We start from the raw sequence: 18,430 nt of genomic DNA, 5'->3' as shown, positions 1-18,430 counted from the left end.
CGCCAGCTAAATCTCAAGTGTTGCAATAATAAAACAAAAGTTATAAAACGTCTAAATTTAGGTTTCAAAGGGACGAATAATAATTACAGACACACATATAACTTGCAACATCTTCGAGAACTATTATCTGTGAACAGTGAATGCTTTGTATGTCAGAATATTTATCTACGCTTTAGGATAACTACCATAATCACTATAATTGCCAGTGCCATGAATGAAGATCCCTTGATTCTGTCTACAATGGTTGCCCTTGCATTCCCATTGGCATCTAAGTGAATGTTGCTTCCTGATGCTTGACCTCCAAACAGATCTTGAAACAATGTAGATAGACTGGTCATCATCTCCAATACTTTAAGCTTGAAAGTATCTACTGTATTGGTAAACATGTTTCCTAAACCTTCAGTCTGTTTAACGTCTTCAAAGCACATCGAGGGTTTTTTATGCTCATGGTATTCGTCATCTGCAAAGGGTTTTAGAGTACAGAAATGAAAACCTTTTGTAGGAGGAACAGAAGAAAAGGTAAAAATATTTTTGGTTCCACATTTTATCTTTACTTCGCCAAATTGTTGATAAAGGTTCAAAGTAAAAGAGTTGGTCTTACCAGTCTGATGTAATTTCAGGAATTCCATAACCTTTTCATTTCCCATAACAGCATCCCAGACATTTTCGTCACAGGCAAGTGAAGAAACAACACTCTGCATACAAAATCATTATCTGAAATCACACATTCAGTAGCAGCGAACTAAGCCACCACCTAAGGGACATTTAAACAGCCACAGGTGCTCACTGGGATATGTGAATATAAGCTGCTATCATGAAGTTTCACTGAGAAAAACTGTATGGATGTAAGATAAACGTGTTCAAGGGCCTACATGTAAATTTCCTCTCAAGGACAACCATTCCTAGGTTCCTATGGAACAACGATAGATATGTGCCCATGTGTGAGCACAAAAGAGTTTCAGCCAAATGCAACAAAATGACCAGATATTGTTTAATCGGAATAAACTCAACACGTCATAATCGAGCAATCTGTGAACAAGTAAACTCAATTCTGATGTACAGACATCTACTCACCATAACTATGTCATGGTCTCAGGTTTAATGCAAAAAGGAAAGTCTAAAGAAATCAATTGCAATAAAGGGAAAGTCAAGTTCAAGTTAAAACCTGAGCTGCAGGACTTTCTTTAAGCAATGAGAACGCCTGCAAAATAGGTCCCGACTCGGAAGGGATAGTAATCGGATCCTCACTGGAGGTAGTAACACATGCTTTAGATTCTGAAATTTCTGACTCATGCTCTTCATAATCAAAGGATGATGTCCTGCAACCATTAATACTATCATAGCATTAGTACATATGTCTAAAGGAACATATGCTCCAAAAGAAAAAACCTAACTTTCTCAACAATACAGCATAGCTAGTCTAAAATTATTATCACGATTATCAAAATACGAAACAAAGTAATCAAATTTTAATTATGTGAAATTGTAATAGACATAGAATTATCTATTTTCTGCCATACACACTGGAGTTTTAGTCGTTTAACTGGTCAATTTTCATGTTTGGAAGATTTTTTCTAAGTTATAGTAGCATTAGGGGAAATCAAAGATAAAACGAAACAGAACATTGTGTACATATATAGTGCTGCAAACTATAAATTTAAATCAAGAGGTAATAAGAGGGATCCTTACATATCATCAAGAGCAACTTTAAGGTCTGAAGTTGCTTCTTCAGCTTCCTCTAGACTCGGAACGCCTCCAAATATAACCCTACTAGGCATATTTTGAATGGAATCCGATAACAAAACTTCCGCTTCATCTTCCTGATCAGCGAAATCCCAATCATCGATTTCCCACGACGGCCTTCTAGTACCCTACTAGGCAGGTACTAATGAAGGAGTTCCGCGAAAACTGAAACTCGCAATCTTTGCTGCTGCTGTTCTCATGATTCCACCTTCTCCCATGTTTCTCTAAAAAAACCTAGCTGCCGAATCTTTGAAGGTTGAACGCGAGACTAATAGACGTTTAGTCCACTCATCTGTGGCCTAGTACTCTCCGGTCCAAATAATCCCCATCCACAACAGTTTAGTCCAAATATGGACGAGTTAGTCCAAACTTCTCCCGATCCAGAAAATCGAATTTTTTCATTTTACCAGAAATACCCTATTTATGTTTCCGGATCTTAAAATCTTTGTGCTTATTCTTTCGATGTCTCGGTGTGAAGCGCTGTGAAGAGAGGCGAATCAGAAATTGGCTCTTGAATGTGAAAATCTTCTTTCTCAATGTTCAAAATTGGAAAGACATTGATCATGATCAAGAGTCTTTCATAGAGTTTGGTAGTGAAGTTGATGAACGGGCGGAGATCCGTGTTGTTGAAGTTGAAAAACGACTTGAAATTACTCTCTGAAGAAATTTGATTTCTATTAACATCAATGCGATGTTCGCACGGTAATTCCCCATTTTCTTGTGTTTTCTTTTTTTGATTATTTATGGATGTGTTCGTATAATGGATTTGTCGATTAAATTCTTTTTAGATTTCAATTTATTTTCTTAATTTTTCTTCGTAAAATATGAGGTATTGAACAATTGTATGAATATATGATTCATATTCGTGTTTATCTTGGATTCTGAGATCTTATAGATCTACCTATTTGGAATCTAACTGTGAATTGGTTAATATGTTGTTTTATAGTCTAATGAAGTTTGTGATTGTGAGATTAGATTAACATTTGGGTTTTAAGTTGGTGGAATTTAGATGGTTGGTGTTTTGTTGGATGTAGGAGATACGGTACAACATGATTGAGGAGACTGTATAAATCGTTGAAGTTTACTCGTGGGCAAAGGAAATGCAATAAGAGAGCTGTAACTGAGACTATTGTTACTGAAGTTAGGTATGTACATTCATAATCCAATCATATTATTTATTATTCTGAACTTCTTTGCATTTTTGTGGCTAAGAAATAGTTGAGGTTGATTGACATTAAAACTTAAATTTAGTTTCAGTAGATAATAGTTGAGTTCGATTTGGTAGAGAAAGTAAGACAAATTTCCGCATTCCCTTTTCCTTCCGTATTTTCAATTGTTCGTATTATTTTTGTATGAATCTAGTGGATTCACACCTTTTGTTTTTGTTGCTTTATACGTACAAATTTTTTCCCTGGATTTAGCTACTGTTTGGATCATAACAATTTGTACGTTTAATCGGAACTGGCAACATTAAGAAGGAGCTGGGAGGGAGAAAAGGCTAGGAACAATCAATTCAAGAGAATTAAGGTTAATGACTAACCATATTCTTTGAGTAGAACAAAAATTTACTTCCTTCTAGATAGAGTTGCAAGTGATAGATAACCATTTGACGTGCCTGCGTAATTCATTTTAATGGCATTACTATTATTTATAGGATCTAAAGAGGTGACGTTGTTATGCCATATCAACATATAAATCACACTAAGTAAAACCACTTGTTAAGTATATGCATCTTTATGTACATAGTGAAGCATGCTTTAGTACTATCTGGATCATTGTTCACTTTGCACGTCTCTCAAATCCATATCGATCTCCCCACCCTAACTGACAAAGATAAAGAAGTAAGTATCTGTTTGTTTACAAGTGGCTGATTATCTCTTTTTTGCTTGTGCTTTACTATGTGATAAGATCGTATCTTTGGAATTCATCTTTCATTTTACACATTGTGTTATGATCATAGGTTCATAGTTTACTGAAGGACACTGTACATAAGGCTTTCAGTGAGACTTTGGTAAGTTCATATTGATTCTTAATGTGTACATAATTATACACCTGTTTTTAATGTGTACATTGTTTTACACATGTTGATTGTTAATGTGTACATAATTGTACACATGTAATACAAGTGTACAAATTGGTGCACCTGTAATACAAGTGTACATATTGATCCACCTTTAACAAGATGAGTGCAGGTGGATTTCACTGCCATTTTCATCCTAGAAATAAGCCTATTGTAGGAACTGAGATGGTGTATTAGATATAGTTCATTGTGTCAATCCATTTTCTTGAGCATATGTTTTTAACCGAGGTTATCAAATGACACATCTAACAGAATTCTGGTTCCCAATATATATACCCCGCATAATATTTCCATATACCCGTGTGATGCAGGTAAAATGGGATCATATATTCATTACCTATGATCCTTCATTTATGGTGACATGTTTCATCTGTGTTGTGTCTCTTTGGTAAATTTCACAACCTTCTCTCCTTTTTACTTTAAATTTCTCTCCTCAATTATTGAAATGATTTAAGCTCACCATTATTACTCAAGTAAAAAATCAATAGGTAAGTCAAGCAAGAGAACAGTGGTGAGTAATAGTAGTATGTGTACTTGTACTTCTTTGGAAAACATGTGTACATACATGTACACTTGTTAATATGTACATACCTGTAAAGAATTGTAGTTGTGTACGTAGTTGTACACCTTTTTGTTTAGTTGTTTTTTGTTTACATTTTATTTGTACACCGTGTTAATTCTTTTTGAAGCTGGGCATAATTTTGTAGTTGTTTTTTGTTTATAGTTTTTCGTCAGATCAATTTGTTGATGTGCAATATTTTATTTTTCTGATGTACATATTTATACACATATTGATTATTTAGGTGTACATAGTTGTACACATGTTATTCATTTTGAAGTATAAGAAATTAGATAAACATATTGATATGTAATGTGGACCAAGTCATTACTGTCAACATGATTACATGCAGAATTTGCATTTCATCTTTCTGTAGCTTTCCATGGTATTTCACTTGAATGAATGTATTCCTTTGTCTTGATTGATGATGTTGTCAAAATTCCAAACTATTTTTAATGTGCATGTTGTTTAGTTTTCGTCATGCTTCTAGCATTTATGGTTTCAGCTACTGTTGATGCTGGGTTTAAGCTCCAACTGTCCAGATTTTTTGATTGGCTCGGGTAACTCACCTGAATATGGAATCAGCAATATGTGAAGCAAAGCTTCTCTGGATTATAAACCGTGCTGACAAGAGGAGCAGCCAGTACTGAAAAAGTCTGGACTTAATAAAAGTTACGGATCAGGTTCTCCCTTACATTTTTAATAGTAATAGACTTTCCTCCTCTGAGATTTTCTAGTCTTTGGTTAGTATTTATTATAAACCGCAAATTAGAGCATTGCCTACAAAATAGTTTTGGGGTCGATATAAATATTGAGAAGAAAACTGCCAATATTTAGAAAAAATTACAAAAATCATACCGATGTTAGTATCTCAAGTTCTCAACCTTTTTCTTTATCCCAATTACAGGTGTAGTTCCCAACTTATGTTGCTATGCTTGCAACTCAAGATGATGCAACACGGTGCAAGGTATTTGTTCTAGTTGTATACTTTGGTTCCCTTGATGATTCCTACCTTAGTATTGGTCCTAATTGATAACATGATTGTGTGCTTTAGGCTTTCTTAGTTGAATTTCATAAGTACACCTTCGTTTAATGAAATAACATATTTAATCTTAATGTGTACATAATTATACACATGTAGATAGTTAATGTGTATATAGTTGTGAACTTGTTGATAGTTAATATGAATGATTGGTGTTGTTCATGTTTTACAGGGATGTACATATTGGTGCATCTATGTAAATCTTATGAAAAAGTAGGTTTCCCTGGTTTTACAACGGTGTACATATTGTTGCACCTGTGGGAGGTAACTCCCATGAAAAATAGGTTTGTGTGAGGTTGTGAATGATCAGTTTTATCCATGTTTTGAAGCGATGTTCGTATTGGTGCACCTCTGTAATTCCCATGTAAAAGTAGGTTTATGTGTGGTTATGAATGGTCGTTTTTCTGCATGTTTTGTAGGGGTATACACATTGGTACACCTATATAATTCCCATGAAAAAGTGTGCCCGAGTGTGAATATGAATGATTGATTTTATGCATGTTTTGCAGGGGTGTACACATTGCTGCACCAGTGTATTTTCAATGAAAAAGTAGGTTTGTTTGTGGCTATGAAGGATCGGTTTTAGGAATGTTTCACAGGGATGAATATATTAATGCACCAATATACTTCTCATGAAAAAGTAGGTCTGGGTGTGAGTATGATTGATTTATTGTGCATGTTAGTAATCTCTTTTTTGGTAAAGTGCAATGAATCACTGTACTGGGATGTTTCGAAGCATATTAAGTTCGTGTAGTAATGCTCACATAGATTGTGTCTGACCATGAAATGACTAATTTTTATTTTGATCGTTTTCTTGCTTTGTATTCTTATGTGGATGTTGGTAAAAGGTAATCACTTTCTTTTCAAGCTGCGACTTCTTGTGTTCATTGTTCTGTCCTCGATGCAGGTTATCTGCTAAACTTACCTGGATATTATCCAACAAGAGCTTGGCGTGGTTGATATTTTTCTCAGTCTGTGCGGACTAGGGTGGCAGTCTGGCTATCATGGATTTGGGGTTTTCTGGATCTTTGCAGCGGTGTACAATTGTACACACAAATATAAATTAAATTTTTTAAAAAATAAAAATTATATAGCCATATGGGTACTCTTTTTGTAGCTCTCGAAAAATGCTTTCTAAATATATAAAGTTTGTCGGTTTTGGACGAGCGGTTCAAAAGATAAATTGTTTTTAATTATTTTTTATATTTTTCAAAATTGCTGATATCATCATGAGTCAGCGTGGACTAAATTGCAAATATTTGGACTGAATAGTAAATAATGAGGGTTATTTGTGTACTTTCCATATTTTTGGACTAATTTGTACCTAGTTGACTCAGACTAGACTAAACTATACATTTGGATTGATTTTTGGACTAAATCGTATTTTTCCCTCGTATTATTTGGTCTTAAAGCGTCCACAATGGAGGAGCAAAACTATAAATTTGAACCATTTTTTGGGGACCATCCTTTTTTGGGGGGACCATTGTTTTATTTTGGATAAGACATTAGAAGTAAATCTAGGTCACCCCTTATCTAGATATTTATATTAATATCTAAATTACCTTCCTGATTAATTTTGGGTGATGATTAGTTAGTCATAATAATAGTTAGTGCAATGATTAGTGAAATAATTAAGTTAAAGATAATTAGTTAGATTAAAAAATCAGATGGTTTTTTTTTTAAAAGAAGTAGAATTATTGAGAGAGTAAAGTTAGAGAAGATGAAGAAGAAAAACATGGAAACAAAAATTGAGTTCACTAAGCTTGAGTATTCAAATGATGATTCAATTGATGATACCTCATCTGAATCATGTAACCGAACAAAATCGTAGGAAGAGTATTTGGGTACCCAGGTATGCTTCAAACTTAGATAATGTTGGTTGAATTGCTCCACATTTTCAAAAAAAATGTAAATTTTTGAAGTAGATTTGGCCTTGTTGGGTTACCTTATGTGAAGAACATGTAACCGAACACATCTGAAAGTGTAGTTCGGTTACTTTTTCCAAACACGCAGGTTACCGAACTCGCTCGTTAATGGAGGTTTTAGGTCGTTCGGTTAACAAACATGTTACCGAACTTTGTTTATAGGATTTACAGAGTAATGTTCGGTTTGCCCGCAATGTTACCGAACTTTAGGATCTAGAAGTTCGGTTGGTTTGCAAACAATATCTAACCGAACATCACGTGAAAATAAGATTTTACCAAGTGTACATAGTTCGGTTGGTTCGCAAACTTCATACCAACCATCTAACCGAACGATACATAAAAAAAAAATTAAACCAAGTGTAAGAAGTTCGGTTAGTTCGCAAACTTTTACCCAACAGCATATCTAACCGAACTCAATATCAGAGTGAAGTTCGGTTAGGAGAAAAAATTCTCAAATAAACCGAACTCATCAACATATGTTCGGTTAGCAATTTTTTTTTGTGAACCAACCGAACTCAACATATTGATTTTCAGAGAAGGGTTCGGTTAAAAAAAAATACGAACCAACCGAACTCCGAGTTCGGTTGCGAAAAAATAAATTCGTGATAACCGAAGTGTTCTTCGTGTTCTTGGTTTCAGAATGTTCGGTTAGCAAACTAGGTTTTTTGTAAATAATTTCTAACCGAACGTGCCACTGTAACTTCTATTTAAACAATATTCTGATGATTTCCGATCAATTTTCTCAATCAAAAACGAATTAAACAAGGAACTTCAAAAACAAAAGATTTTCGGTGTTTTTGATTTTGATTAATGATTCATTTAGATTAGACACACATATATATATATATATATATGTATATATATATATATATATATGATTAGATTTACATAGTTATTAGGTTAGTTTTAATTTAAATTAGAGTAAAGGGTAAATGTGTATTTTTCTATCTTTAGGACACCCCTTATAAGTATAGGGAAGGTGGCCTAATAAAACAATGGTCCCCTCAAAAAAAAAAGGCTGGTTCCCAAAAAATGGTTCATAAATTTGGTCCAAAAGTGGGCTAAACCAAATATGGTGGTTTTGTTTTAGGGTTTCGGAGTATATTTGGTCCGAAATCCGTACCAAAACTATATAGTCGAGCAAAGGTCAAAAGTGTGGTTTTTATCAGGCATAGGCATGGTAACTATTTGTAATGTGTTATATATTTGTACGATGGTGAGGCGATAGTGGGGGCGGATGTTGTGCGAATCTCGGACAGGCCGGCGTAAAACCCATGTTCAACTTTTAGGAGATTTTTCTCTAGTCGACCCAGTACTTGCTACTGGAAATGACTTTGGATTTCGAATTTCGGTGGGGGCGGATGTTATATATCTGTTTCAATCAGGATCAAGTATAAAGTGGGGCAAGGTATAATGTTCGCTTAATGACAACTAAAGATTTAAACTACGTTTGAACCAAGCGAACGTATTACGTGGGATCGACCAATTTTTGCTCCCACACCGTAGCGTGGCAGCATAGAGTAAACCATTTCTTTTTAGTTCTTTTGCTTTTTGTTTTTTCTCTTTGGTTATACTCGCATCACTTGAGTCTAGAGTTGCTTTTAGACTTTTTATTTTTGGATACTTTAAAAAATAAATTGATAAAAATAAATGTGTTCCCTCCCTCTGTCCAAATCTAATTGGGCCGATCGACCGGAGGGCCCGAAGGGAGAGAGTCCCTTTTTTGTAAAATGAAGCATATCGCAAATGTGTAATTTGACAAAAAGATTGGAAATGGTTTGATGGTAGTCTTTGGGACCTGAAAAGCTCCCTTTTAGTTCAATTACTATAACTCTCTATGTATCCAATTTTTTCAGGGGCATAATTGGCAAGCAAACTAGATTATAACATGCCTAAAAATTCGTGCCTTGGAATTTTAAAAATTTTATCTCGTTGGAAAGATTTTAAAGAGATATACACAATGAGTACAAACAACAATATCAAATTTAGAGTTTTTACGAAAAATTTGGAAGTGTTTCTCATTTTAGGCACAATTTTTAAAAGGGAAATTTTGAGTTTGGTGCCTATGAAATGGTATACCTTTACGTTTGGTGCCCAACTTTTTCCATATTTGGGTTTGGTGCCCAGTCAACAGATTAACCATGTTTGGCTGTTTTTGAAACGCCAAGGGTACCAAAATACACCACCAACTTTTTCTTAAGCAATCAGTATGGACAAACTCAACACAACTCCGAGAGTAAAAAATTAATCAAGGAAAGTGCCTAGATTTATATATATGTATCTCTCTCTTGTTGTTAGAACGTTTACATAATTGAATCTGTGAACCTAACTACAAAGAGAGTTCTTGGACGGTAGTAAAGACCAATGTCCAAGGATCAATCAGGTCTTATCCAACTAACAAAGTTGGACCTAACTATTGTGATTGATCAACGCACAATCTGTGATATTTAAACTATAAATATAAACAATATAACGCGGAAAAATAAATAACACAAACACCAGAAAATTTGTTAACGAAGAAACCGCAAATGCAGAAAATCCCCGTGACCTAGTCCAGATTGAACACCAAACTGTATTAAGCCGTTAAAGACACTGTACCAATTAACTTCGGTCTGGAATGAAGTTGAGACCGGACTTAGTCTCCCAATGATTCGGGTACAATCGTGCTCCTTACGCCTATTGAATCCTAGCAGGACTCCGCGCCATTTATTCCCTTAGACGGCTCATACCAACTAAGATTTGCTTCAACTCTATTGAAGACTTTAAAACAAATCTTCCTCCCATAGATTAAGCCTATTATTGATTTCCTGGTTTACGATCTAAACAGATGATCAGATCAAACAATAGATCCAGGTGATGGAAATCGATAACAACTTTGGCAAAAGTATGTTCGTCTTCAAAATGCGGACTTATGCAACCCGAAGTGCAGCCTAGATTATTATTCACCTTACAAGTATAAAACTTGCGGAATCAACAAAGTACGAAGAGACTTTGTTGATTACTATCTCTCTTGATTGATGGAGAAAGGCTCTACAAAAAATTAAGATCAAGATACTCAAGTTATCAAGATAAAAGATAACTTGACCTGGCTTCACGAATCCTAGTGAAGTCTTTGTATTCTCTAAACCCTAAAAGGGTTTCTGGAGAGGACGACTCTAGATACAACTAGGACATACCAAAAAGTAGTGTCAGGACTCAAAGATCCCAGTTTCCAAGAGTTCCCCTTATATAAACTTCAAGGATTCGGTTGCTTTAAGTTTAAGCAAAGATAGGTTTGGAACCAAGCAATCAATATTCACCGTTAAATGAAAGTTTTGAATCTTATTCACGTATAACAGATATACACTATGGTTAGGTAAACCGTAACCGAACCGTGTATAAATACTATTTTCAACATGGTTAGCGGAAACTAGACGATTTGAACTTAAAAGCTTAACACTCATTTTCATGTTCACTAAGACATTAATATTGAGTCATAATCATGTGATCAAATGAGTCTAGTATTAATTAGAGAATCGATCAAATGCAAATTATTTCATAAAAATAATTTAATCGCAATTGAAACATAATCCACATAGTTTGTAAATGTACAAAGTACAATTACTTGAACCGTTCTTGAGTCGGCTGAGTCACATTACACGGATCGTTTTGCAAACTTATATGCAACAACCGAGTTCCGGAGTCTATAGAACTTCTCAGTTCATAAACCGGTTTGCAAACTTATGCAATTACCGAGTCCGGACTCTACAAAACTTTTTAGTTCACGTACCGTTTTGAAAACTTTAAACCAAGTCAAAGTTCCGGAGTCTACAAAACTTTTTAGTTCACGTGCCAGTTTGCAAACTCAATACCTTTGCCGGTTCCGGAGGTCACAGAACATTCAGCTTGCGTACCGGTTTATGTACTAAACTGGTTATAGAACATATAACTGTTTTGGCTCGCATATCGGTTTGATTATTTTAACCCGGTTCCCTTACCACAGTTCCACAATGGTTTGTATATGAATATACATACCTATCCGGATCACGAAACAAACAGATTCTCCCATGATGTACATACGAGTATGCATATCACACAAATCTGAAAGTCGATTTATAGATACTCCGCTACGTGTACAAATACATGTAATACGTCTTCAAACTGATAACACTGTCTTGTATTCCGAATATAATAGTTCTATGTTTCTCTAAATCGATCAGCAACATTCATGAATAACATCAATGACACATATCATTATTCCATGCTTTTTTTGAATGATAAACTTGAATCATGATTTGGTTCCAAACAATAAATTATTTTCCACCGAATTTGATCAAATATGAACAAATATTCATTAAGATTTGTTTTGGGGTAAAAACTGATTCTGCTGGTTTAGGTAAATTTGGGTATGCCGCCGAGAAACGAATTTAAACCCTAAACAAATGCATTGCAGGGGAGTACTTTAGATTCAAGAGATCAATCTGTACAACTCTGGCCTAAACCAAGAAATAGTCGTTCTAGTCTTGCTTTGGTCACAAAATGAAAGAGAAGGGTTGATATTAGGGAGGGAAGCGAAGAAGTTATTGATATCAGAATGGTTAATTCTGAAGGTGTGGCTTTTTTATGACTTGTATCAGAATATGGAACTGGCTTGCGGAATGTAAGCAGTTCTTGGTGTTTTTTTTGGATACTAGTGTTGATAACCCAAAACTCTGTTGTTGGTTGAAATAGGTTGAAAACCTATTTGTATAAGTCATAGTTGAACGCACCCTGATCTCATAGAAAGTGGGAGTAGTTGAGTGACGAAGAAGTGGGATCGTGTGAAAATGTTGGAAACCACGTCTTTTTCTGATAGAAAACTGGTTGGTTAACACCCACTACTTCTATGTTGCCACTAATTGTCCGCCTTTCCTGACACTTATAATGTGAGAGTTGCATGTCGCACGCTGTAAACCGCCAGACCAATATCCTGATGAACATCCCCCAGTTTGTGACATGTTTGATGTCTCGAGTATTTTCTTGGAAAATATGCAGCAGGTTGCTGAGAGGGTATTGTGTGCAAGACCTAGTTATCTGACAAATCACGCGCAAGCTAGGTGGCGGGTAGTCATGTGTGACGAGCCAAGTCATGAGACTTTCCGCAAAGAATAGCATGTGGCGCTATTAGGTTAAATAACTAAGTTATTTATGAAGCCGATACTCATAAAATATCGTATGTATTCGATGCATGTAAAGCATCGCTTTTAAGAAAGCAGCTCAGAATAATCGATGCATGTAAAGCATCGTTGTATAAATCCTATCTTGGTTGGTCGCGAAACCTAATGTCTTAAAAAGAGCATGACCGTCCATTTTCAGGAAGCTGCTGGGAGCCATTTATACATGCCAAAGGTAGGCCGGTCGGTCCCTATAGGAGATTGATGGCTGGCGATTATGGTGACATCTTATTGGCCGCCTAAGATTTAATCTAGGCCGGTCAATTCGGATGGCGAAGTTGGACAGCCGAGATGATTTGCGGAAGTTAATGGCTGCCTTAAAATTCATGTATGCGGCGCGACCAGCCCCTTTTGGATGATCGTTTGGGAGCCATATCGGGAGGCCGTGGCTTGGCCGATTGTGTCTTATGGAAGGGGAGTGGTCGTATATCATGACCGCACCTTGTTGGATACCTAAAATAGGAGTTAGGCTGGCCGATTCATATGGCAAAGTTGGGCGGCCGAGAAAATTTGTGGCAGTTAATGGATGCCATTGATTCAATTTAGGTTTTAAAAATAACGTGTGGCCAAACCTATTTTAGGACAACGTTTTTGGTGTTTGGCACGAGCTGGGAGTTGTTCGTCCGGATAGCAGAATAGTCGGGCCGCTAGTGAGCGTATATGTACCTTCCCATTGATTGAGATTGAATATAGGTCGGTAAATTTGGCTGGCGAAGTTGGGCGGCCAAGATCGTTTTGCGGAAGCAATATACTGTTGTTAATATAAATTATGGTTTTGTAACTCGCGCGGCCAACCTACTTTGGGTAAACGTTTAGTGGCTTCGCTTGGGATTTGGAAGGACTCCGATTGGCCAAGGAATTAGTGGGCCCGCCGGTATTCCTGATGATGCTTGTCCGGTCGCGTTAGGGAGCGACTAAGCTTGATAAACCGAGTGGCCAAAATGTACGTCCATAATCGTTTTAAGACCGTCATGCGTAGTCTATATTAAATTCCTTAATAAATTTAGGCATGCCGACCAGCCAACTTCCAACTTTATTTAAAAGTGTGTGTGGCACATTTAAAGTGATCTGATTGGTCTATGAGAAAGGGGGCCGGCAAGCATCAACATGGAGCGTGGCCAGCCAGCCACAGGCGGCACCTGTTGGAGCATATTGGCCACGCCTCTCTTTGCTGCTGCTTTTACTTGCCGCAACTTCTTGTTTATTTCTGATTTTTGGTAGGATTTGCTCCTACTAGTCCATGGCGGATCAATTTCCTAGCTGACCTAGGTTTGGTCTCGACAATAGGGTTCGAGACATTACGCAGGGCGCAAAAAACCTAATTTTTGCAAATTAATTAGGTTAAAATTTGAATTTTGCGAGCTGTCAGCGAAATTGGTCAAATTTGGTGAATTTTGTGCGTTGACACAAAATTCTTAATTTTATTCTCAGAAAGAAGTCAGCGCGTCTTCTGACTAAGTACTTTCATGCATACCTTAATCTTGATACTTCGGGAAATTCATGCTACTCAGATGCAAGTGAACATTAATTGTCATGTCATATCGATATTAAGAGTTCATCCGGGGAACATAGAATGGGAAAAATACTCAATAAGCTATACATTAATGAATAATGCAGGCGAGAGACTATATACTCATTAGGCTCTATACTAGTAAACAGTTCATCTAGGATCTTGAGTTTCAATACAATATGAAGAGTGGCATAGGCACACATCATATTTTAATCTACTCTTCAGACTCCTTGTGGAATATGGACATATCAAGGTCTACTATTTCTGACAACGGGTCAGCTAGACATACTTTTACAGTTTTCTCCCTAAACTAAAAACCACCATCAATATTAAGTCCCCTTCTTAGCATGTAACAGTGACATTGTTGCGGGGTAAGCACTAGACGGTGACATACGAAAACAAAATTAATAAGATGAAGTATGTAGATCTTACCGCAGAGATATTAATTGGTTTAAACTTCCTTGGCAGAGGACTTAACAAATTACCGCTCATCGAACATCAATGGTAAGAAAAGAAAGCGAGCATGTCTGATCAAGGCCTTTGAGCTCAACCGGGTTCTCCCCTATCTTCGTGTACGCCAATCAGCAGCAAGGTAAGTTGATCTCGTCTTCGTATTTTGTCTGGGAGTATAATATCCACGAGTAGTTGACCGAACTTGAGCATTTGGTTCAGTGTGAATGACTTTCTTTGTTAGGGAGGTAGAGCGAGCGTCAACGATAACAAAGCAATCTCCAATAATTATGATCAGCAGCAATGCGAGCAAGGAGAAATCAAGGTAGGTGCTTTTTTATGGAGATATCCCCGCTGCTAAGCCATAAGGCATTAATGATTCCAAAGACATGCCAAATATATATGATGACTTCTTGGAGGTGTCCTATACGGCTGTTAGGACTCATCTTAATCATGTGATGATTCTTCTTCCTGGACCAAAGGGTGTAAAAGCTGTATCATCGATCTTCTCTGGAATGTGTAATGAGGTTCTGTCTCCATAAGAATGAGTGTCTAGCCTCTCCAGTGGATTTCAAAATTTTCCAAACTCCATTACGCTCAATTGCAAGAGGCATTGACTTTAAGTTGTTTGGTGCCTGGACTGCTGAGTCATAACTAAAAAGTTCTTTAAAGTCCTGAGCATTGACTGGAATGAAATTGCGTTCATTCTGACTCTTTATCTCATAGGCTCATTCTTGCCCTTATGATTGCGATAACGATATGCTTGGCTTCGTTCCAAGTGACATCCTTTGAACCATCCTCTGAATCTTGGAGTGTTGTATGGAATGGGATGTGATGAGAAGTCCCCATTTACACTTTAGATCCGATGGCATGAACGGATATGTAAAAATATCTCCGCGACGTACTTTTGGAGGGCAATAAATCCTCATCAAATTTGCGGCGCTCTGGTTGTCTATATTCTATGAGATGGATAGATTTTTGATGGTGAGGGGATTTTATGCAAGTCTTCAATCCCTCAAGTACGATTCACGTGATTCTTCGTATGTAATTGTGCTTCATGCAACAGTCAATGCGAATTTTCTTGTTTATTACAGAATATCGGAACATTCACGGGAACTATAATTCTGTTTTACTGTTGATCATCAGGCGAGTCCCTTGGTAGAAATCCTGCAGCTGAGGGGCGTCGTCTCTGGCTTTGTTCAGGGGTGATACGGCTATAAGCATCTCTGGATCTTCTTTTGGGGTCTTTGATGCAGTATACGGCTTTATGTTGAGAAATTCATGCGGCTCGTAAAGCTTTGACAGTGATGATGTTGATATCAGAAATAACCTGGTTGAGGGACGTGAAGGCATCTCGTGCTGGCAGTCCCCAGGTGTAATTATCCTGAGCTTATTTTCTCCTGTATTGTATCCAAACTTCTGGCAGCCCATGCACCCCTTTCCATAGGAAATTGGAAATCTAAAAACACTGAATCTGAATTCGTCGGTGATGTGGTTGTTGATGCGCAGCTTAGTGCAGGCTTTGGGTAGGCGGTGCTGAGTTCTGAGTAGGTGATGTGGCGGACCTGATGCGGTTGGTCTGTGTGGTTTGCTGAGGCGCAACTTTCCTCTTTGATTCTTCAATTCTTATGAATGGCCGAGCCAAATACTGCTTGTTGGTCAGGCCCATTCTAGACAGGGATATGATGATATCCTTACGCTACATCTTTGAAGAGTGGTGAACTTGTCATGGTTATGAATTCTTGTGTGACTGTCTCTTCTGATTTGAAGAGGTCCTTGACAGTGAAGGGATTTCGTGTTGAGACTCAGTCCCCAAGTGTGGTTTACGCGGTTCTTTCTTATATGGTCAGTGGGTTGACCATGATAAAGGTAACACCATCTTGCCTCCGTACTGACGACTCTATCACTTCCTCCATGGGAAACTAAAATATGCAGAAGTTCGGGTTACCTCTGTCTGTAATGGTGTTGATGGTGGTTTGTAGCTTAGGATTAGAATTGTAAAACCTTACATCTGATGTGACGTCACTCTGTAAGGAAACGGATCCATGAGTGTCAACCTCTTCACTACCACATTTATTGAGCAACTCAATATTTTCTTATGAAATTTACCCAGAATGATGCATGTAGCAACAATCCCAGGCATTCTGTAAATTTTGGCACCTTGCCCACACTCAATTAATATAAGTTTCTTTAAATGCTTTCTGTGATATGTTCCCCGGCTGAACCCTTAATGTTGATATGGCTTGAAAATTTGTGCTCACTCGCATCAGAGTAGCACGCATTTCCAAATATCAAAGATAAGGTCGTTACATAAGGTATTCAATCAGACAACATGCTGCTCTCTGGAAACGAACTTAAAAGAACTCTGTGTCAACATATAAAATTCAATCAATTATCCTGACGTATTTGCAAAAGTTAGAGTTTTGCGTCTTGCGCAGTATATCAGATCTTGCTTGTCGAAATTAAGCCTAGGAAAACTAGGTAATTAATCCGGCATGGATTATCAGATGCAAAATCTTGCCCAGAATCAGAAAACAAGGAGTGGCATGATAGGAGCAGCAACAAAAAGAGGCGTGGCCATGCCTTAGGCCAACCAGCGCCATTTTCCATTGGCCACGCCCCATCCTAAACCGACCCTATTTCCCTCGACCAATCAGGTCGCCTTAAACTCGCCACACACACATAATTTGTGGCTGGGTCCATACTTGTCGGCCCTGTTTCCCATCGACCAATCAGGTCGAACTAAACCTGCCACGCGCACCAAAAGGGTGGCCACTCCCATGCTTGGTTGGCTCCCTGCTTCATTGACCAATCAGGTTTCTTTAAACCTGCCACGGCTTTAAAAAGGGTGGAAATTGTGTCAAAATGTTACCCTACCAAGTTTGCTTCCCAAAACCATGCCAACATGCTAAAAAAAAACATGCCAGGCGCACATGCCCAACGGCATGCCAAACATGCCAAACGCGCATGCCAGGCGCACATGCCAAACAGCATGCCAAGCATGCCAATCGCACACGCCAAACAGGCATGCCAAGTGCACATACCAAACGTGTCACATGCCACATACTACATGCCATACACGCTAATTAGGGTTTTGATATGCCAAACCCTAATTTAGGCAAAGTGGTCGCGCCAACCGAGCCAAACAATGTTCCACAGAACATGGGGATCAATGTGGCTATTAAAACTGATGTTGCCACACCACGTTTGAATCTAACACCAACGTGCCAAAAATCCAGCGGCCATGGCTACTGATGTAACTCAAATGTTGTTGTAGATAGTGGTGAAAACTGGCTTTTTTTCGAACTTGTGAAGGTAACTCTTTTTTTTTAAGATTTAAACAAATAAATAAATGAAGGAAATTAATAGTAATGTCAAGATTTTAGAAAGATTAAGGCTCAGGATTCACTATTACTTCAAGTTGATTGGTTACAAAAATATTTCATAATTATTATCTAGTTCTTTTTCCATTAAATCACTTATTAATCTATAAGGTGTCCAAATATTAAATTGTAATCCTTAAGCATGATTTATCAAAGAATTAATTCTAAGCATAAAACATCAAACTGATTCACAAATAATTAAGAAAACCATTTTTATCTGTTTTTTTAATTGATCCAAGTGAATTAAATAAAATAAATAATTAAGAAATTATAAAAAGAATTTACCAATCAAACATGAGTGAATAGCTCTTCCGTCGCCTCAGTCACCAGGTATTTTAGCCGCTCATCATGTTGGAAAACCTCTCAAAATATTTCATTGATGCTCAAAAGTGTTTTACAATGAAGAGAAAGAGAAGTAAATAGTATAAAACAGGATTCTGCGACCCACAGAAGGCGTCCAGAATCAACGACACAGAGATAGTGTTGTTGGTACAATGACTCAGTCGCGGAAAGGAGTGGAAAAGTGTCGCAATAAAGCGACAGTTT

The 18,430-nt window shown here is 37.2% G+C and overlaps 1 protein-coding gene across 1 annotated transcript; it reads right to left on the bottom strand.

The window, feature by feature from the left end:
• Positions 1-40: 40 nt before the first annotated feature.
• On the bottom strand, positions 41-1,977 carry LOC113285726. Its single transcript, XM_026534497.1, has 4 exons — positions 1,690-1,977; positions 1,166-1,319; positions 602-695; positions 41-460 (listed from the first exon to the last, which is right to left on the bottom strand). The coding sequence occupies exons 1-4, from the start codon at positions 1,776-1,778 to the stop codon at positions 162-164; spliced, it is 636 nt and encodes a 211-aa protein (XP_026390282.1). The 5' UTR covers positions 1,779-1,977; the 3' UTR covers positions 41-161.
• Positions 1,978-18,430: the final 16,453 nt, after the last annotated feature.

The sequence above is a fragment of the Papaver somniferum genome, chromosome 6 (genome assembly GCF_003573695.1).
Source record: "Papaver somniferum cultivar HN1 chromosome 6, ASM357369v1, whole genome shotgun sequence".
NCBI lineage: Eukaryota > Viridiplantae > Streptophyta > Magnoliopsida > Ranunculales > Papaveraceae > Papaver > Papaver somniferum.
The sequence above is the reverse complement of the archived record's forward strand: the minus strand, read 5'-3'. Positions and strand labels throughout refer to the sequence as shown.